This window comes from Myxine glutinosa, chromosome 6 (assembly GCF_964187855.1).
Source record: "Myxine glutinosa chromosome 6, kmMyxGlut1.1, whole genome shotgun sequence".
In the NCBI taxonomy this organism is placed as follows: domain Eukaryota; kingdom Metazoa; phylum Chordata; class Myxini; order Myxiniformes; family Myxinidae; genus Myxine; species Myxine glutinosa.
In genome coordinates, this window is record NC_136266.1 from 110,667,899 (window position 1) to 110,681,712 (window position 13,814).

At 43.1% G+C, this 13,814-nt stretch overlaps 1 protein-coding gene across 2 annotated transcripts; it reads right to left on the minus strand.

Moving 5' to 3' along the window:
• Window positions 1-4,401: 4,401 nt before the first annotated feature.
• Window positions 4,402-13,472, minus strand: COA8 (cytochrome c oxidase assembly factor 8). Of its 2 annotated transcripts, none has more exons than XM_068097838.2 (5): window positions 13,225-13,472; window positions 12,193-12,381; window positions 9,182-9,245; window positions 8,052-8,142; window positions 4,402-5,945 (listed from the first exon to the last, which is right to left on the minus strand). In XM_068097838.2, the coding sequence occupies exons 1-5, from the start codon at window positions 13,318-13,320 to the stop codon at window positions 5,864-5,866; spliced, it is 522 nt and encodes a 173-aa protein (XP_067953939.2). In that variant the 5' UTR covers window positions 13,321-13,472; the 3' UTR covers window positions 4,402-5,863. The 2 variants fall into 2 exon arrangements, with proteins under 2 accessions (XP_067953939.2, XP_078636506.1); XM_078780380.1 differs by having other exon boundaries at window positions 13,172-13,467.
• Window positions 13,473-13,814: the final 342 nt, after the last annotated feature.

A 13,814-nucleotide genomic window follows, 5' to 3' on the forward strand; every position in this document is an offset into this window, starting at 1 on the left:
ATAATAAATACATAAAATCAACCACACCGAAGAATCTGCCAATATCCCTAACTTATTGTGAGTAGTGTATATAGTTGTGGCCCCATCACTCAATGGTGAAGAATCACTTGGGAATTTTAAAAACTCTCTGATCCAGATTCGAATCTTCACTAAAATTGTATCATTTCGTCATTGTCACACACCCAACCTGTCCACCAAGTTTCGTCCGTATCAGTCCATAACTTTTTGAGATATCCTGTTCACAAACATACAGGGGTGAAAACATGACCACCTCTGCCCACCTTCTGTGATGGAGGTAACAACAACAATCAACAACACGAGAATGTACATATTGTGAACATTATTTGAACTGAACATGAACAAAATGTACAGTAAATCGAACTGAGTATACATAACTAAGCCTGGTGTTGGCTTAACGGTTAATAGCAAGGTGGCTTAATGAAATATTTTGGAAATACTGTTACTGGGTGAACAAAAGCGACAAATTTTCCATGAATGTTCCTCACGTCATCTTACTATAGTTCACCAAATGTCCATCCGTCCGTCTGTCTGTTCGAAGGTACCGCAAAAATGGCTGAACCGATCGCAACAATATTTTGGGTGGGTAATCCTCGGACCCCCTGGAGTAAAATAGGCTATATTGTTTTTCCAAGTTTTCCAAACACAATGGAATAATATTTACCAATATGAACAGTGATGTGGCTTTTGTTGAAATTCTACGTACCAGGAGAGAGTAGATCGACTCCTGACGAACTCTTCCTATATAAACGTGCGGCTCCGAAGTAACACGGCAGCGTGTGCAAAGAGACTGAGAAACAGGTGTAGCGGCCGCTTCCGTGTTACAGATTCGGCATGCACTCTTCACACATAAACGTGCGACTGAGAAAGATGTGTAGAGGCCGCTTCCGTTTTGCAGAATTCAATCTTTTTTCAAAATGAGCGCCATATACTGTTTAGATTTTGATGATTTGCGTGTGATATGATCCAACGGATGTTTATATGAATCGTTTAAAATAAAAAAAAGCCTTCAATTTCTGATATTTTGCCTTTTCATTTGGGCTTCCCAATTGAAGCCCCACCCGTAGGGCGGGTACCGTTGCTAGTAATGAATAATTTCAGAAGGGTAGCCAACCACAAATATGTTATATGTCTTCTGTAGGTCTTTTTACAACAACAGTTATTGGAAAAAAAACAACAACACCAAACAGTGAAAAATGTATAGAATGAAACTGATTATATATATATATATATATATCACCTGTACATTTATTCACTTTAAATAAAAAGAATGTATAATGCTTCATATGTGATGGCTGTAACTAGGGGGACAATATCTCTTCTAGTTTTATTCATAGTTTGAACTTGTAGTTTTGAACAATTTTATTGATACTTGCTCTTCAATATTTAAATTATCTTGGGCAAATTTTGGACCTTCAGCAATAACTGTGATTTATAATATGTATTAAATAATCACATATAAACAATAAATCATATATAATTAAGAGCAGTATCATTTTCTGGAAATTTTTATTTTCCATTTTCGATGGCTACCCTTCGGAAATTAATCATGGTACCCTAAACAAATTCTGTGAAAAATTCGGAGCTTTTGTCTGGCCTGTAACGGTATTCCCTATAAGCCACCTTAGTTGGAGGGCATATTGGCTTGGATATCTCAAATTGGGTTTCGGCTCAGCTGACTATAGCCGGAGCCAATGAGATATACACTGGACGGACGTGGTCAATATGTGACTTTCAAAATTACATCTGAATGATAATGAGGCCTTTTGAGCATGCTGTGTGTGTGTGTTTTCTGTGACTCACTTTCACTAACTGGGGTACTTTTAACCTACCGTCACTTGTGCGATATTTGTAAGTCAAATAGGTGTTTTAATATAATTTTCAGTATTTAAACAAAAGAGTTCAGAATGGTTAAATGCAACGACAGAATGGTTAACCATAATTGTTGTGTTTCTGGATGCAAATCTGACTCCCCTCATAGCTAGCTCCCCTGCACCCCCACTCCCAACAGGATCATGATTCAAAGTAAATATCATCATTTTAAACATACCCTGTACATTCACAAGCTCCAAATATGACTTTCCTATCGGTGTTCAGAAGCACTCAAACCATATGCAGAAGGAAGCCTCATGGATGTCTGTCTGGTACATCTGGCTCCCACAAATAAAGCTGGCACAAGATTTGTGTATTTTCACATCATGAACATGTCCTTCGTCGAAGAGTAGCCATTACTTTGTTAGTAATGACGCATGGCATCATCTTTCCAATTGCAGACATCTATTAAATAAGTCACCAAGCCTGCCATGTTCACAGGGAGTATTCCAGCAAGGTTCAAAGCCCACTCACTGACAGGAATGATCGAGGGTTTGGGTAGAACGTACCAGTCTACCAACACACATCGTCAGGAGTTTTTGCAGTATGTGCAAATACAAGATCTCAGCCCTTTCGGCAAGCTGAGAAAGTTCTCAAACCCTTTTGTTTTGCAGGTGCACACACCTCTCTCAGATATTTTTTCAAGTATTTTTGGTTTCTTTCAGAAGCCTTGTGAGCCATTTTAGGTAACAATCCTTATCTCACAGACATGAGAGAAGTTAACATGCCCCAATCAACATTGCTGCTAAGGAGTTCTCTGTGCATGCGCAGCTAGCATTCAAAGCAAGCCAACACAGGTACGATGTTGCCAACAGGTAGGAGGTAGCCAACACTGGTATGATTACATCAATTCAAAGTCCCATGTGTTAGATGGGGTTTATCTTTAGAAAAGGTAAATTGTCATTAAGATAAGTAGGCCTGTTCCTATTTTTTGCTATCTACTCCCCCTGCCCTCAGATAATCTCAGGGTATGATGAGGGTGGGGGAAGGAAGTTTTTTTTTTTTTTAAACAATTGGTAGAAGATTTTTCTTTTTCTTTTACAATTCGTGGAAGAATTTTTTTTTTTTACAATTGGTCGAATTTTTGTTTTTTTTACAATTTTACAATTGGTGGATGTTTTTTTTGCTTGTTTTTTTACAATTGGTGGAAGAAATCGTTTTTTTAAAATTGTAAATTAGGGGTACCTGGCATTTTCCAGTAATGTTCTAATCCTGTTGGCATTTTGAAGAATTCAAAAAAATAAAATAAAAAAATTAATAAAACCTCCCCACAGCAATGAAGGAATGAGTTTGGAGAACATTTAATATACAGTATTACCTTTCACATAACTACAAAGGCTTAGACACTATAAGAGGAGGGAATCTATATATATAAAACACAGTTTGTGTGTGTGTGTGTGTGTGTGTGTGTGTGTGTGTGTGTGTGTGTGTGTGTGTGTGTGTGTGTGTGTGTAATGTTACCGGTAGACTCCGAAACGGAGAGCCTCACGTACTTGATATTTGGCACAAACATGGCCATTGAGCCTGGGAAGAACATGGTCGACCTAAAAATTTATTTCATAATATTTTAAAACCATATTTTTACCTCAGCGCATTTCAGCGAGGAATATTATGACCGGAATGGCAGAGCAGCGCGCCGATTCGCTCAGAGCGATCACGTGATGTTCCTTGCCGCCATTAACTCAGTTACGCGTTCGCACGTATTTCAGAGCGAAAAGCGATTCCGTTTTTTCACATTTCAGCGAGGAATATTGCCATTCACACCACATAGGTTTTTTTCCCTTTCATCTTTAGATCCATATTTTTTGCCATAACGTAGCGCATTATGGCTCTCTCGAGCTCGAGTTAGCCAATCACCTGGGAGCATGAGGCCACGTTGGCCACGCCCACGACACGACGCAGAGTTGCAATCGATCGCTCAGAGCGATCACGTGATGTTCCTTGCCGCGCGATTGCGTTTTTTCACATTTCAGCGAGGAACATTGCCATTCACATCACATAGGTTTTTTTTTCTTTCATCTTTAGATCCATATGTTTTTTTCAGCGAGGAATATTATACACGGAATCTGAATCGGTGGCAGAGCAGCGCGCTGATTCGACGATTCGCGCGCCCTCCCCCCTCCCCGCAATGTTTTATGGCCGGATGCTCTTCCTGCTGACAACCCTGTTGGTCGCCTCTTGCGACACACAGGGAATTACCAGTGAACTGGTACTCAATTTGCCGACCTCGGAAGGATGACAGGCTGAGTCAACCCCCCTGGTGTTAATTCAGCGATTGACCGGGATTCGAAACCCAGGATCCTAGGATCCCAAGCCGGCACCCTAACCGCTAAGCCAACACCAGGCTGTGAGTGAGTGAAGTGAGTGAAGTGAAGAAGTGAGTGAGTGAATGTGAAGAATGTGAAGAATGTGAGTGAAGAATTAAATTTATGACATAATCGGTCACGTGGTCTGGTGGCCATATTGGATTGACAATAAAACGTAAAAAAAAAGTCTTCTCCAGAACCTCTCAACAGGAAACCCAAATGCAATTTATTTTTTTTGAAAACCTTTGAAAATCATCATGGTCTAATTGGAAGGGGAAGATTTTTTGGATATATATTTTTTGCCAATCACAAAGCCCTAAAGTGACGATTTTCGATTTTCACCAGTGATGTCACACTCAGAACGCCTACCTTGGTCCAAATGGCAACTTGCATACAAAAACAGTGTACCGCTATTTCAAGCTCGGATTACCATACTGATGCCACACACCATCATTAGCAACTCTGAAGGTTCTCAGTATGTTGAAACTGATCACTCGGATTTTGAAGAAACTATTTGAGACACAGCGTCAATCATGCCTTGTGGGCAACACTTCATGATAATAAAAGCAGAGAAAATAGCATAGCTACAGCCATGTTTCACCATAATTAGAGTTCATCGGTACAAAACAAATCTTGAAATCTGCTTGGGCTGAACTTCCTTTTGGAATATATAGGGGGTCTTTCCATTTATATACCCAAAAGGCGAGCAGCACATCATGAAGCACCCACCCATGGACGGTTGAGGCAGCACATACTCGTTTGAATTCACTCAGCAATTGCAGTGATGGAGCACAAATTTGTGTCACCACAGCAGCAAAAGGGAGATTAGTAAATGGTCTCAAACCAGATGCAGGCCATTGGATGTACCACAATAGTGACACTTCATACCACGTAAACGTAACCTCATTGTTATTACGAGGTCTTTCAGTGAGAATCCGAAGAACCCAAATTCTTATACACCACTTGAGGCTGACATACAAAATTCAACGTCACTATTTTTTTGCAACAAACAATTCAGTTGTCAAGTAAACAATATAAATCAAATGCCTTTAGCCAGTGGGAACAATGCAGAACACCGACATCACAATAATTCCCCACAATCAATTGTAAGGGAAGTGCGGGTGCTGCCTAGAACAAGGTGGACATGTGTGTGCAAAAAGGCAAAGGACATAAAGAGACAGGTGCAAACAGAAATGCCTTAGGTCAGCTGCTTGCCCTCCGTGAGGCTTCCTCGCGCACAAAGCGAAACTCGAGGCCTCCGGGAAAGCCACACGGCGACTAATGTGCATGCAAGAGCAACGCAGAGTGCAAGCAAATCTGATGTAAACCAAAAACGTTTCTTCTGTGACTGTGGAGCCATCTATGATCTGGACCTGTGGACCACTACAGATCACCAACTGTTCCATACAAGCAATGCTCCATCAAGTTGCTGATTGGATTCCACGGCTCTGCTAAATCTAATTTGTTTCCATGAAGCCACATGGGCAAATATTCTGGCTCGGAGCCATTTGCCTTGCATAAGTACAGTCAGAGGCCCGATAGCTCTTCAGCTCTACAACGTTAAGTAGAAGCAATGTTTGATGTTGCGAAATCCAAACCAAATGTGAAGATGCTACTGTGCTGAGAAAGTCGACGTATTTGGTTGACAATTGGTAGCTCCATTGAGATCACGCACCAAGCCTCATCAGTTTTGTCAGCACAACTCGGAACATCAGCCAGGTAATGAGGAAGTTCCTGCGATACCATTCCCTGCACAGCACGCACACCATCAGTCCAATTACAAAAGTGCCACAAGTGTTGAGCATGGGTGCCAGGAAGTTTAGTGTCATCACCATGGGGTCTGTGCTTTCCACTCCATTGGCATGTCACCCATTCAAGTCCAATGCATTAGGGACCAAAGTAACATGACCTTCCCACACAATTCCATTACAAATTGCCCAAAGTCACCATGTCTGCTCCCCACCGCCCCCTCCACTCCCTCTCCCATTGCCCCTTCAGTATCACCAACCTGTCTTCACCGCACCCATCGATAACAGCAACAAACATGCCCAAGCACCAAAACCCCCCTTAAATGGTACGCGTGGAACTTGGCTGCAGTCTGATGTGCTATTCCCAGCCCCGACATGAGGAGCAACACTCCTCACCATCATTCCGACACCAAGCCAAGCTTCATAGTGACGCCCATAACCCAAGCTGCCTTTCCTTCACAATGCAAAGCATACACCATTCGTCCTTGTGGCGAGCGTTTGGTCACGTTGTATCGGCTTATTTCAAAGTTAATTTTATTATGAGCTTGAATTGCCTTCTGACTTAGAACAGAAGTCCCAATAACCTTTTTTCTGCTTTATCATTGTTTATTTCACGTTACATTTCAATTTGACCTGGAGTAGTTTTAACCCATCACGTATAGATTTAGTTTGTAGTCTCGACTTCTGTAAATTGAACTAGACTCAGGTCACCAATAGAGCGCCGGTAAAAACAAAACGGGTTCATTAATGACCGTCATGGAAGGAGTACTCTGCCTGTCCCACCTGATCTACAGGTGGCACCATTCCACACAACTTTGCAAGAGAAAAAATAAAATGGATGAAAGAAATTGTAATGCTGTCCAAACCCCCCACAACCAGATTAAATTAATCACAAAGCAGCCTTTTGGAGTGGGTATCAATACAAAGGGCTGGTAGGATAGCCCAGAGGTATGTGCACTCACCATTGAGGTGTCTGGTCTGGGTTTGAATCCTGATCTAGCTATAAACTGTCATCCTGGTGTTTCGCAGGCAGGGTGACGCGTCAATGTGTACGCCGTCCCTCAGACGGATGTTAAACTGGAAGATCTGTCTGCCAGCATTGGTGGGTGGTAGACATTGAAGATCCAATGGTGTCTTATATGAAGAGTAGGCTAGTTATCGGTGACACTCTGAGCAAAGTACAAGCTCTCTCATGAACCCGAACAAGAATGGCGAGTTTGCTAATACATCCCCAACACAAGTTAAGGGAGGCATCCATCCTGCACAGGACTAAAACAGGATTTAAAACTAGAACGGCACTCAGTAGAGAGCATACCTCGGTCTGGTTGGCCATATCACTCAATGGTGAAGAATCACTTAAAAACATTATACTAGATGGATCCGGATCCGGATCTTAACCAAAATTGAATCGCTTCTTCCTTGTCACACCCACAACATGTTCAACAAGTTTCGTCCAAATCCATCCATAACTTTTTGAGATATCCTACTATGAATCGTTTTTGGCCCTATCTCTCAATGGTGAAGAATCACTTAAAAAATTAAATAATTCTCATATCCGAATCCATATTCAGATCTTCACCAAATTCGAATCGTCCTTGCCAGACACCCAACCGGTCCACCAAGTTTCATCCAAATCCGTCCATAACGTTTTGAGATTTCCTGCGATGCATAGTTTTTGGCCCGATCTCCCAATGGTGAAGAATCACTTTAAAATTTCTAGTTGCCGGATCCGAATCCGGATCTTCACCAAAATCTAATATTTCGTCCTTGTCACATATGCTACGTCTATACAAAATTTCGTCCGAATCTGTCCACAACCTTTTGAGATATTTTGTTCACAGACAAACAGACAGGGGTGAAAACAACCTCCATCCACCTTTGGTTGCGGAGGTAAAGACTCTAACAACCGAAACATCAGCTTTTTCTTGCCTCCCATGGTGGTGTATCACATAGACATGCTTATTGCTTATCTTCGCCTTCACAATTCCGATTGAGCTCATGCACGAACCGCTGTGCAGGAAAACACCGATCAGGAAGTGATCGAGAATTTCAACGTTCAGAGAATAATGTACAAGCACAGAATCGTTTGGTGAACTCTCAGACCCACTTGTTGTATTCGAGATGCTTCATGTAGTTTGCATCCAAAAACAGCTCGAAGAACTCTCCCATTTCATCAGCACTCAACCTGTTTCGTGTCCCTGCGGGCAGAGGTAGAGATACAAGTAAACCAAAGTAAAAAACATTTGGTCTAATACACCGAGACCACACCTGAACATGCACATTCATCCCAACTACATTGCAAGAAAGATACATTGAACAAGCTGGCGACACAGTATTCTTCTTCTTCTTCTTCATTCGACCTGGATTTTCATTTGTCATTACGGCCAGCCGCTCAGATTTTCATCCTCCAGAGTAGCTTGTCGTGACTCGACACTTGAGACACCACCCACATTCACGTCATTCTCTACTGCATCACAAGGCCCAATATATTCCCTGCCTCAAGTGCACGTTCCCTGAACAGGTTACAATCTGGATTCCTGTCCTCTATCTTTGAAACTTGGCCAAACCACATTAACCAAGCAGTACCCATCTCTACATGAGTCCGGATCATTCCTGCTTTCATTCTTCCTTCTTTCCCTCAATGAAATCCCAACCAACCATCTTAACAAGAACACGTTCACAGCACGCAAACGTAGGAATCAGAGAAAGAGACAAATGGATAGCTGTAAAAGACCCACCCAAGGCCAAGAGCCTTTTGAATGCATGTTATACCAAGTGTGAATGAATGAATGAATGATCGTTTTGAGGCCATTTTCCCCGCTAAAGGGGCGGTTGGCCTTGCGGGCCCCATGACAATCATGGTTCCCTGTTTGAGGCAATGTTTTTATGGCCGGATGCCCTTTCTGACGCCAACCCTCAGTCGCCTCTTACGACACGCAGGGTTACGGTGTACCTATTCTAAACCGGGGTACACTCCACACAAATGTGGAGTTGTGCATGTTATACCAAGTTATACCAAGTCATGTTATACCAAGTGTAGTGTTTCAAATCTAAATTAGGCCGAGATCCTTTACCAGCACAAATCACCTTCAGTCAAACATCAAGCTGACCAGTCAATTCTAGAAAGACCAGTCTTAACTGGTTCTCAGCCGACCACACAAGGTAGGGATAAATAGGAGATGTTAAAGAATAAGTATAGGACTCAATCAAAATATTTCCACACACAAGGGAACGAACCATCAACATTCCACCGTCTCAATCCTTTTTCTTCAAGTCTCTTCAATTCAAAGTCCTGCTTTGCCTGCAGAGACACAAGAAGTGTGATGACAAGAGTAAGGTAGGGGCTGATAGGCCAATCAAAACGCGATTGCAAACAAATTAATTAATGTAAACGAGATGCTGCTTCACCAACCAAGACCAAAAATCTAAAGTGATTTGCAATTTTGCAAAATGGTCATAGATTACTGCGGGTTCTGAGTAGGCCGCATTTCCAAATGCACATGAAAGCGTTCCAGCTCAGCAGCATGGCGAAATGTTTGTGTTCCTTTTGGATATATCGGAAATGTTTAGGAGGAAAATTCTTGGCTTCACTGCAACATTCAACAATGCATAAACAGAAGATAGGATTGCAGCAAAACCACAGGAACACACGGCAAGCAACAGGTTTGCGCTTCAGCAGATCGGAATCCATTTGGCCCAGCGGAGGTTCGAGCAAGCGGTTATGGAGTGAGGAATCTGGAGAGAGGTTATCTGTATGCAAATTAAAATCTAAAGGTTTGCTATTTTTTTTTTTTTGTGTACAAGATCGAGGCTCGTGAAAGAGCTAACATTAATCACACAAAAAGTCAAACCGACACACAAAACACAAAAAACAAGGGGAGCGGCAGACAAGATGGGGAGAGAGGGGGAAGGACACAAACACAACATTTGAGAGCAGGAACATCGGAAGGACTTGGGGGGAGGTGGGAGAGGTATAAAACATATGAACACTGCAAGGACTCTGGGGTGAATTACTGGGGGTAGAAAAGATCAAGGTTTTGGATGGGGAAGATAAGAGATGGTGGTGAATAGCTGTTTTAAAGACCTGGAGGGAGGAGTGGGATTGAAGGGAGTGGGGGAGTTTGTTCCAGAGGCGGGAGAAAAGGGGAATGAAAGAGTGAAGGTGAGCAGAGAGCCTAGACTTTGGCAATTTAACCATAAGAGGGTTGCAGGCAGATCTTGTGCGACCTGCAGGAATATTTGGGGGACAGAGCACAGAGAGAGCTGGGGGAGCAAGGCCGGAGAGGAGTCGCTAAGACAAAGACCACCAACCTGCCTGCGGTGAGTGAGTGAAAGGCCCTCGGAGTTGACTGCATCGCAGGAGATTCCAATGATTCTGAAAGCTTTGGCCTCAACACCGTGAAGCCGAGCTCGGTGTGAGGCAGGAGCACCAGCCCAGAGGGGGGAACAGTATTCCATTGAGCTGCGGATGAAAGCCTTGTATGTGGTGAGGAGCTCAGGTGTGCCAAGGAAGGACTTCGCACGACGGAGGATGCCCAGTCGGCGACTGGCTTTGGAGGCCAGCTTGGAAATGTGGTTTTCCCAAGAAAGATCATGGCAGATAGTGAGACCCAAAAGCTTGAGCGACAGAACTTCTTGGAGAGGATTGTTGAGAAAGTAGATGGGAGGGTGTTATATTATATCACTATTATATCACTATTAAATTTGTGTTCCACCTGAAAGGCCCCATCAAACAAGAGTTGGCCTTCATCCTACATTGGGCCTGTATAGGCTGTTTAAGGTTTTAAGGGCACCTGTTTGCTTTGGAGAACCGTTTTTTAATGTATATAGATGATGTAGGCTCATGGAAGTGCGAGGTGACAGGGGGTAAATGGCGACACACTGATAGTGCCCAGGAAACAGTTTGTACCAAAAAAACCCCCCCAAAAAAACAAACAAACCAGGACAGACAATGAACGAAGAGGAAACGATGAAAGAAAGGAGGGGAAGAAACACAGGAACCTATAAGTAAGAGTTAGGGTTAATGGGGCTAGGAAACATGACAAGAAGGGGTGGGGGAGGAGGCGCATGAGATGGCAGTCAGTGCACCCACCGCTTAATGAAGCCCTGGAAGGAAGATCGGATTGAACAGTCTCAGGAAGGCAGTGCCACAAATGAGTGAAAATAAAAATGTGGAGTTGTGCAGTCGTTCAAAGCTATTTGGGCTTCACGAAAGGGGTTCGATACAAATCTGGAACTGGCGATGCTCAATAATAACAGAGTTCAGCAAGCAAGGACAGCGAGCATCACGTGCTGTAGCCGTGACAAACGGTCATGCGAACAATGACCTGTCACGGAATGTACAAAACGCGCATCATGCTGGACAGTTGCAAGGAGGACTTTAACATCCAAAGGTGGCAGGACGAGGACACAAGCCGCCAATAGTTCCGAATGACCATGAACTGCACAAGACCCTTGCCACATATATAGCGTTCAAGAACTACTGCACACTCATCATCGCTGGATTTGTACAGAGTTTGATGTGAAGCTGGCATTTGGGAAAAGTCCATCCATTCCATCCTTGCTCAGGACTTGTGGATGTAAAATCTTGCTGTTGGGTGAGACCGACATCATTGACAACTGGTTTGGTTGCATGGCAATGCCAAGTGCCTGAACAACACTCCAACCTCGCCGGTTATGAGTTTGTGCAATTTTAAAAGCTTAAATGTTACCTTTGTCTTGGATAGAATTAGACATCAAGTGTCCAAAGGGTAAACCATTTTAAAAAACCCTGAACTATAATAATTGTGCAGAAGGAATTATCTAGCTTTGGTTCAACACAAGAAAAACTAGAACGGCAATCTGTAGAGTTGGATCCCACTGATGCATTTGGTAGAGCGCATACCTCCGTAAGGCTGAACAGTTTACGTTGTGTGTCCCACTGCTAGGCCGGATCTGGATCTGGACCTGAACCTGAACCCAAAATTGGCTTGTTCTTGTCACTTGCCCAACTTATCCACCAAGTTTTGTCATAATCCGTCCACAACTTTTTGAGATATCATGCTCATAAACAAATAGACCGACAGACAAACAGGGGTGAAAACATAACCTCGGTCCACTTTCAGCGGCAGAGGTAACCACTGATTTAAATTATTGTAGATCGTATAAAGTTTACAATTAAATAAAACATGGATTCCAATTCTACCAAATGTGTTGCAATGGCTCCCACAAGACCAGCGCAACAGGACCTCAGAGCCGAAGTGGCTTACCCGCACGTAGCTCTTGTTGTTTGTAGACCAAAACCTTTGGTTCCAGTCCTGGGTGTCCATCCGGAGGTGGCGGAGACTGCGTTCCAAATCCGATTCCTTTGGCGAGATGTATGGAATGACAGGCCGGAGGTTGGATTTGCAGTCGGGAGGTCCGACCCAATCTCGCACTGACCCCGATGGGGGCGAAAACTGGAGGATTAACACGCATTTCATAAATAACCAACACCGTCAATTAAATAAATGAAAACAAGATTTGCAGGTGTCAACACGTGACCTTCGGGGCCATCTATTTATTATGTATTTATTAATCTATTTATTATGTACGCACAGTATTAACCTCAACACCAAGTCGACAAGTCAGGCTATGGGGACAATACATTAATTGTTATTTGGTAAACTTCGCACAATTACTTTAGACCTGTTTAAGATTGTTAAATGATACAATCGATTGATCAGCGAAAGGTTAAATTTTTTAATGAAGATTTCCATTCATGTTTATTTGTTTACGAGTTCCCAACACATTTTGCAATCTGCTCTATTTTTGGAAGAACAAACTTGTTTGATCTGAGCTTTTATAAATTATTGCAGAGGATGTTCTCACAGTGTGGTCTGAGAGGCAATCTATTAATTACGTATATAAAAGTAATATGAGCGATATTTTAGCCCCGCCCCACCTGTGTGCACCATGTACTGCACACATCTGTAAAACCCTCCCACCACTGTACGCGTGCGTACGTAATAGGTAGATGGTCCTTTAAGACGATGTTGCTGTGGAGGAACGTGGAGGGATGTGAAATGGGCGGGGTTTAGCGAAAAGAGGGTCAAGAGCTTCGCCACATTGCGTACGTAATAAATAGATGTAACAACAAATACTCGATGTAAATTAATTTATAGATCAGTTTCATTTGACGTACAACTACTACAAGGAAGGCGTTGTTACGACACTCAAACTGGATACCAACACTGTATCAGGTATCACCTTCGCCAATGAGGTGTAAGGAGTCAAGACGGTCAAACGGATGACCTCCGTACCTGGTGTTCGATCTTGGCGGAGAACCGACAGGACAAGGTGTTCCCGAGCCGGATCGGCGTTCGAAAACCGCAAAAGGCCCGAATTAGTGTGTGCATGGTGACCGAGACCGTGTTACACTATTAGTGCCTGTTCTTTTTTTTTAAGGTTTAATGGCGCATTGGCGCTTTCAGAGCCGCGAGGCTCTATATACGCCACGCACCCTAACATCCAAACAAAACCACTGTTAGTGCCGTCGTTTAATCGCCTTATTATAACACCGGCGCCATTTGTCACCAATATTGGGATCCTTTCACGCTGTGTACACAATACAAAATATATCAATGATTCTAGACGATTTTCGCTGACAAAGCATTGCAAGGCAGAGCGAATATAATCGCTACTCATACACCGCCCGAAATGCATCGCGGAACATAAGTCGTACCACCGACTACCACCCAAAGGGGAATGGCAGATCGGTCACATTGGTTTGCAAACATTTACCCTCCTACGCTACTAGTGATCGACGGGAACGTTGTACGTTGTTGTTTGGATCAATTGCGTGCCTGGGTTAGTCATAAAATAAATGAAGCACAAGTTGGATTCGCGAGAT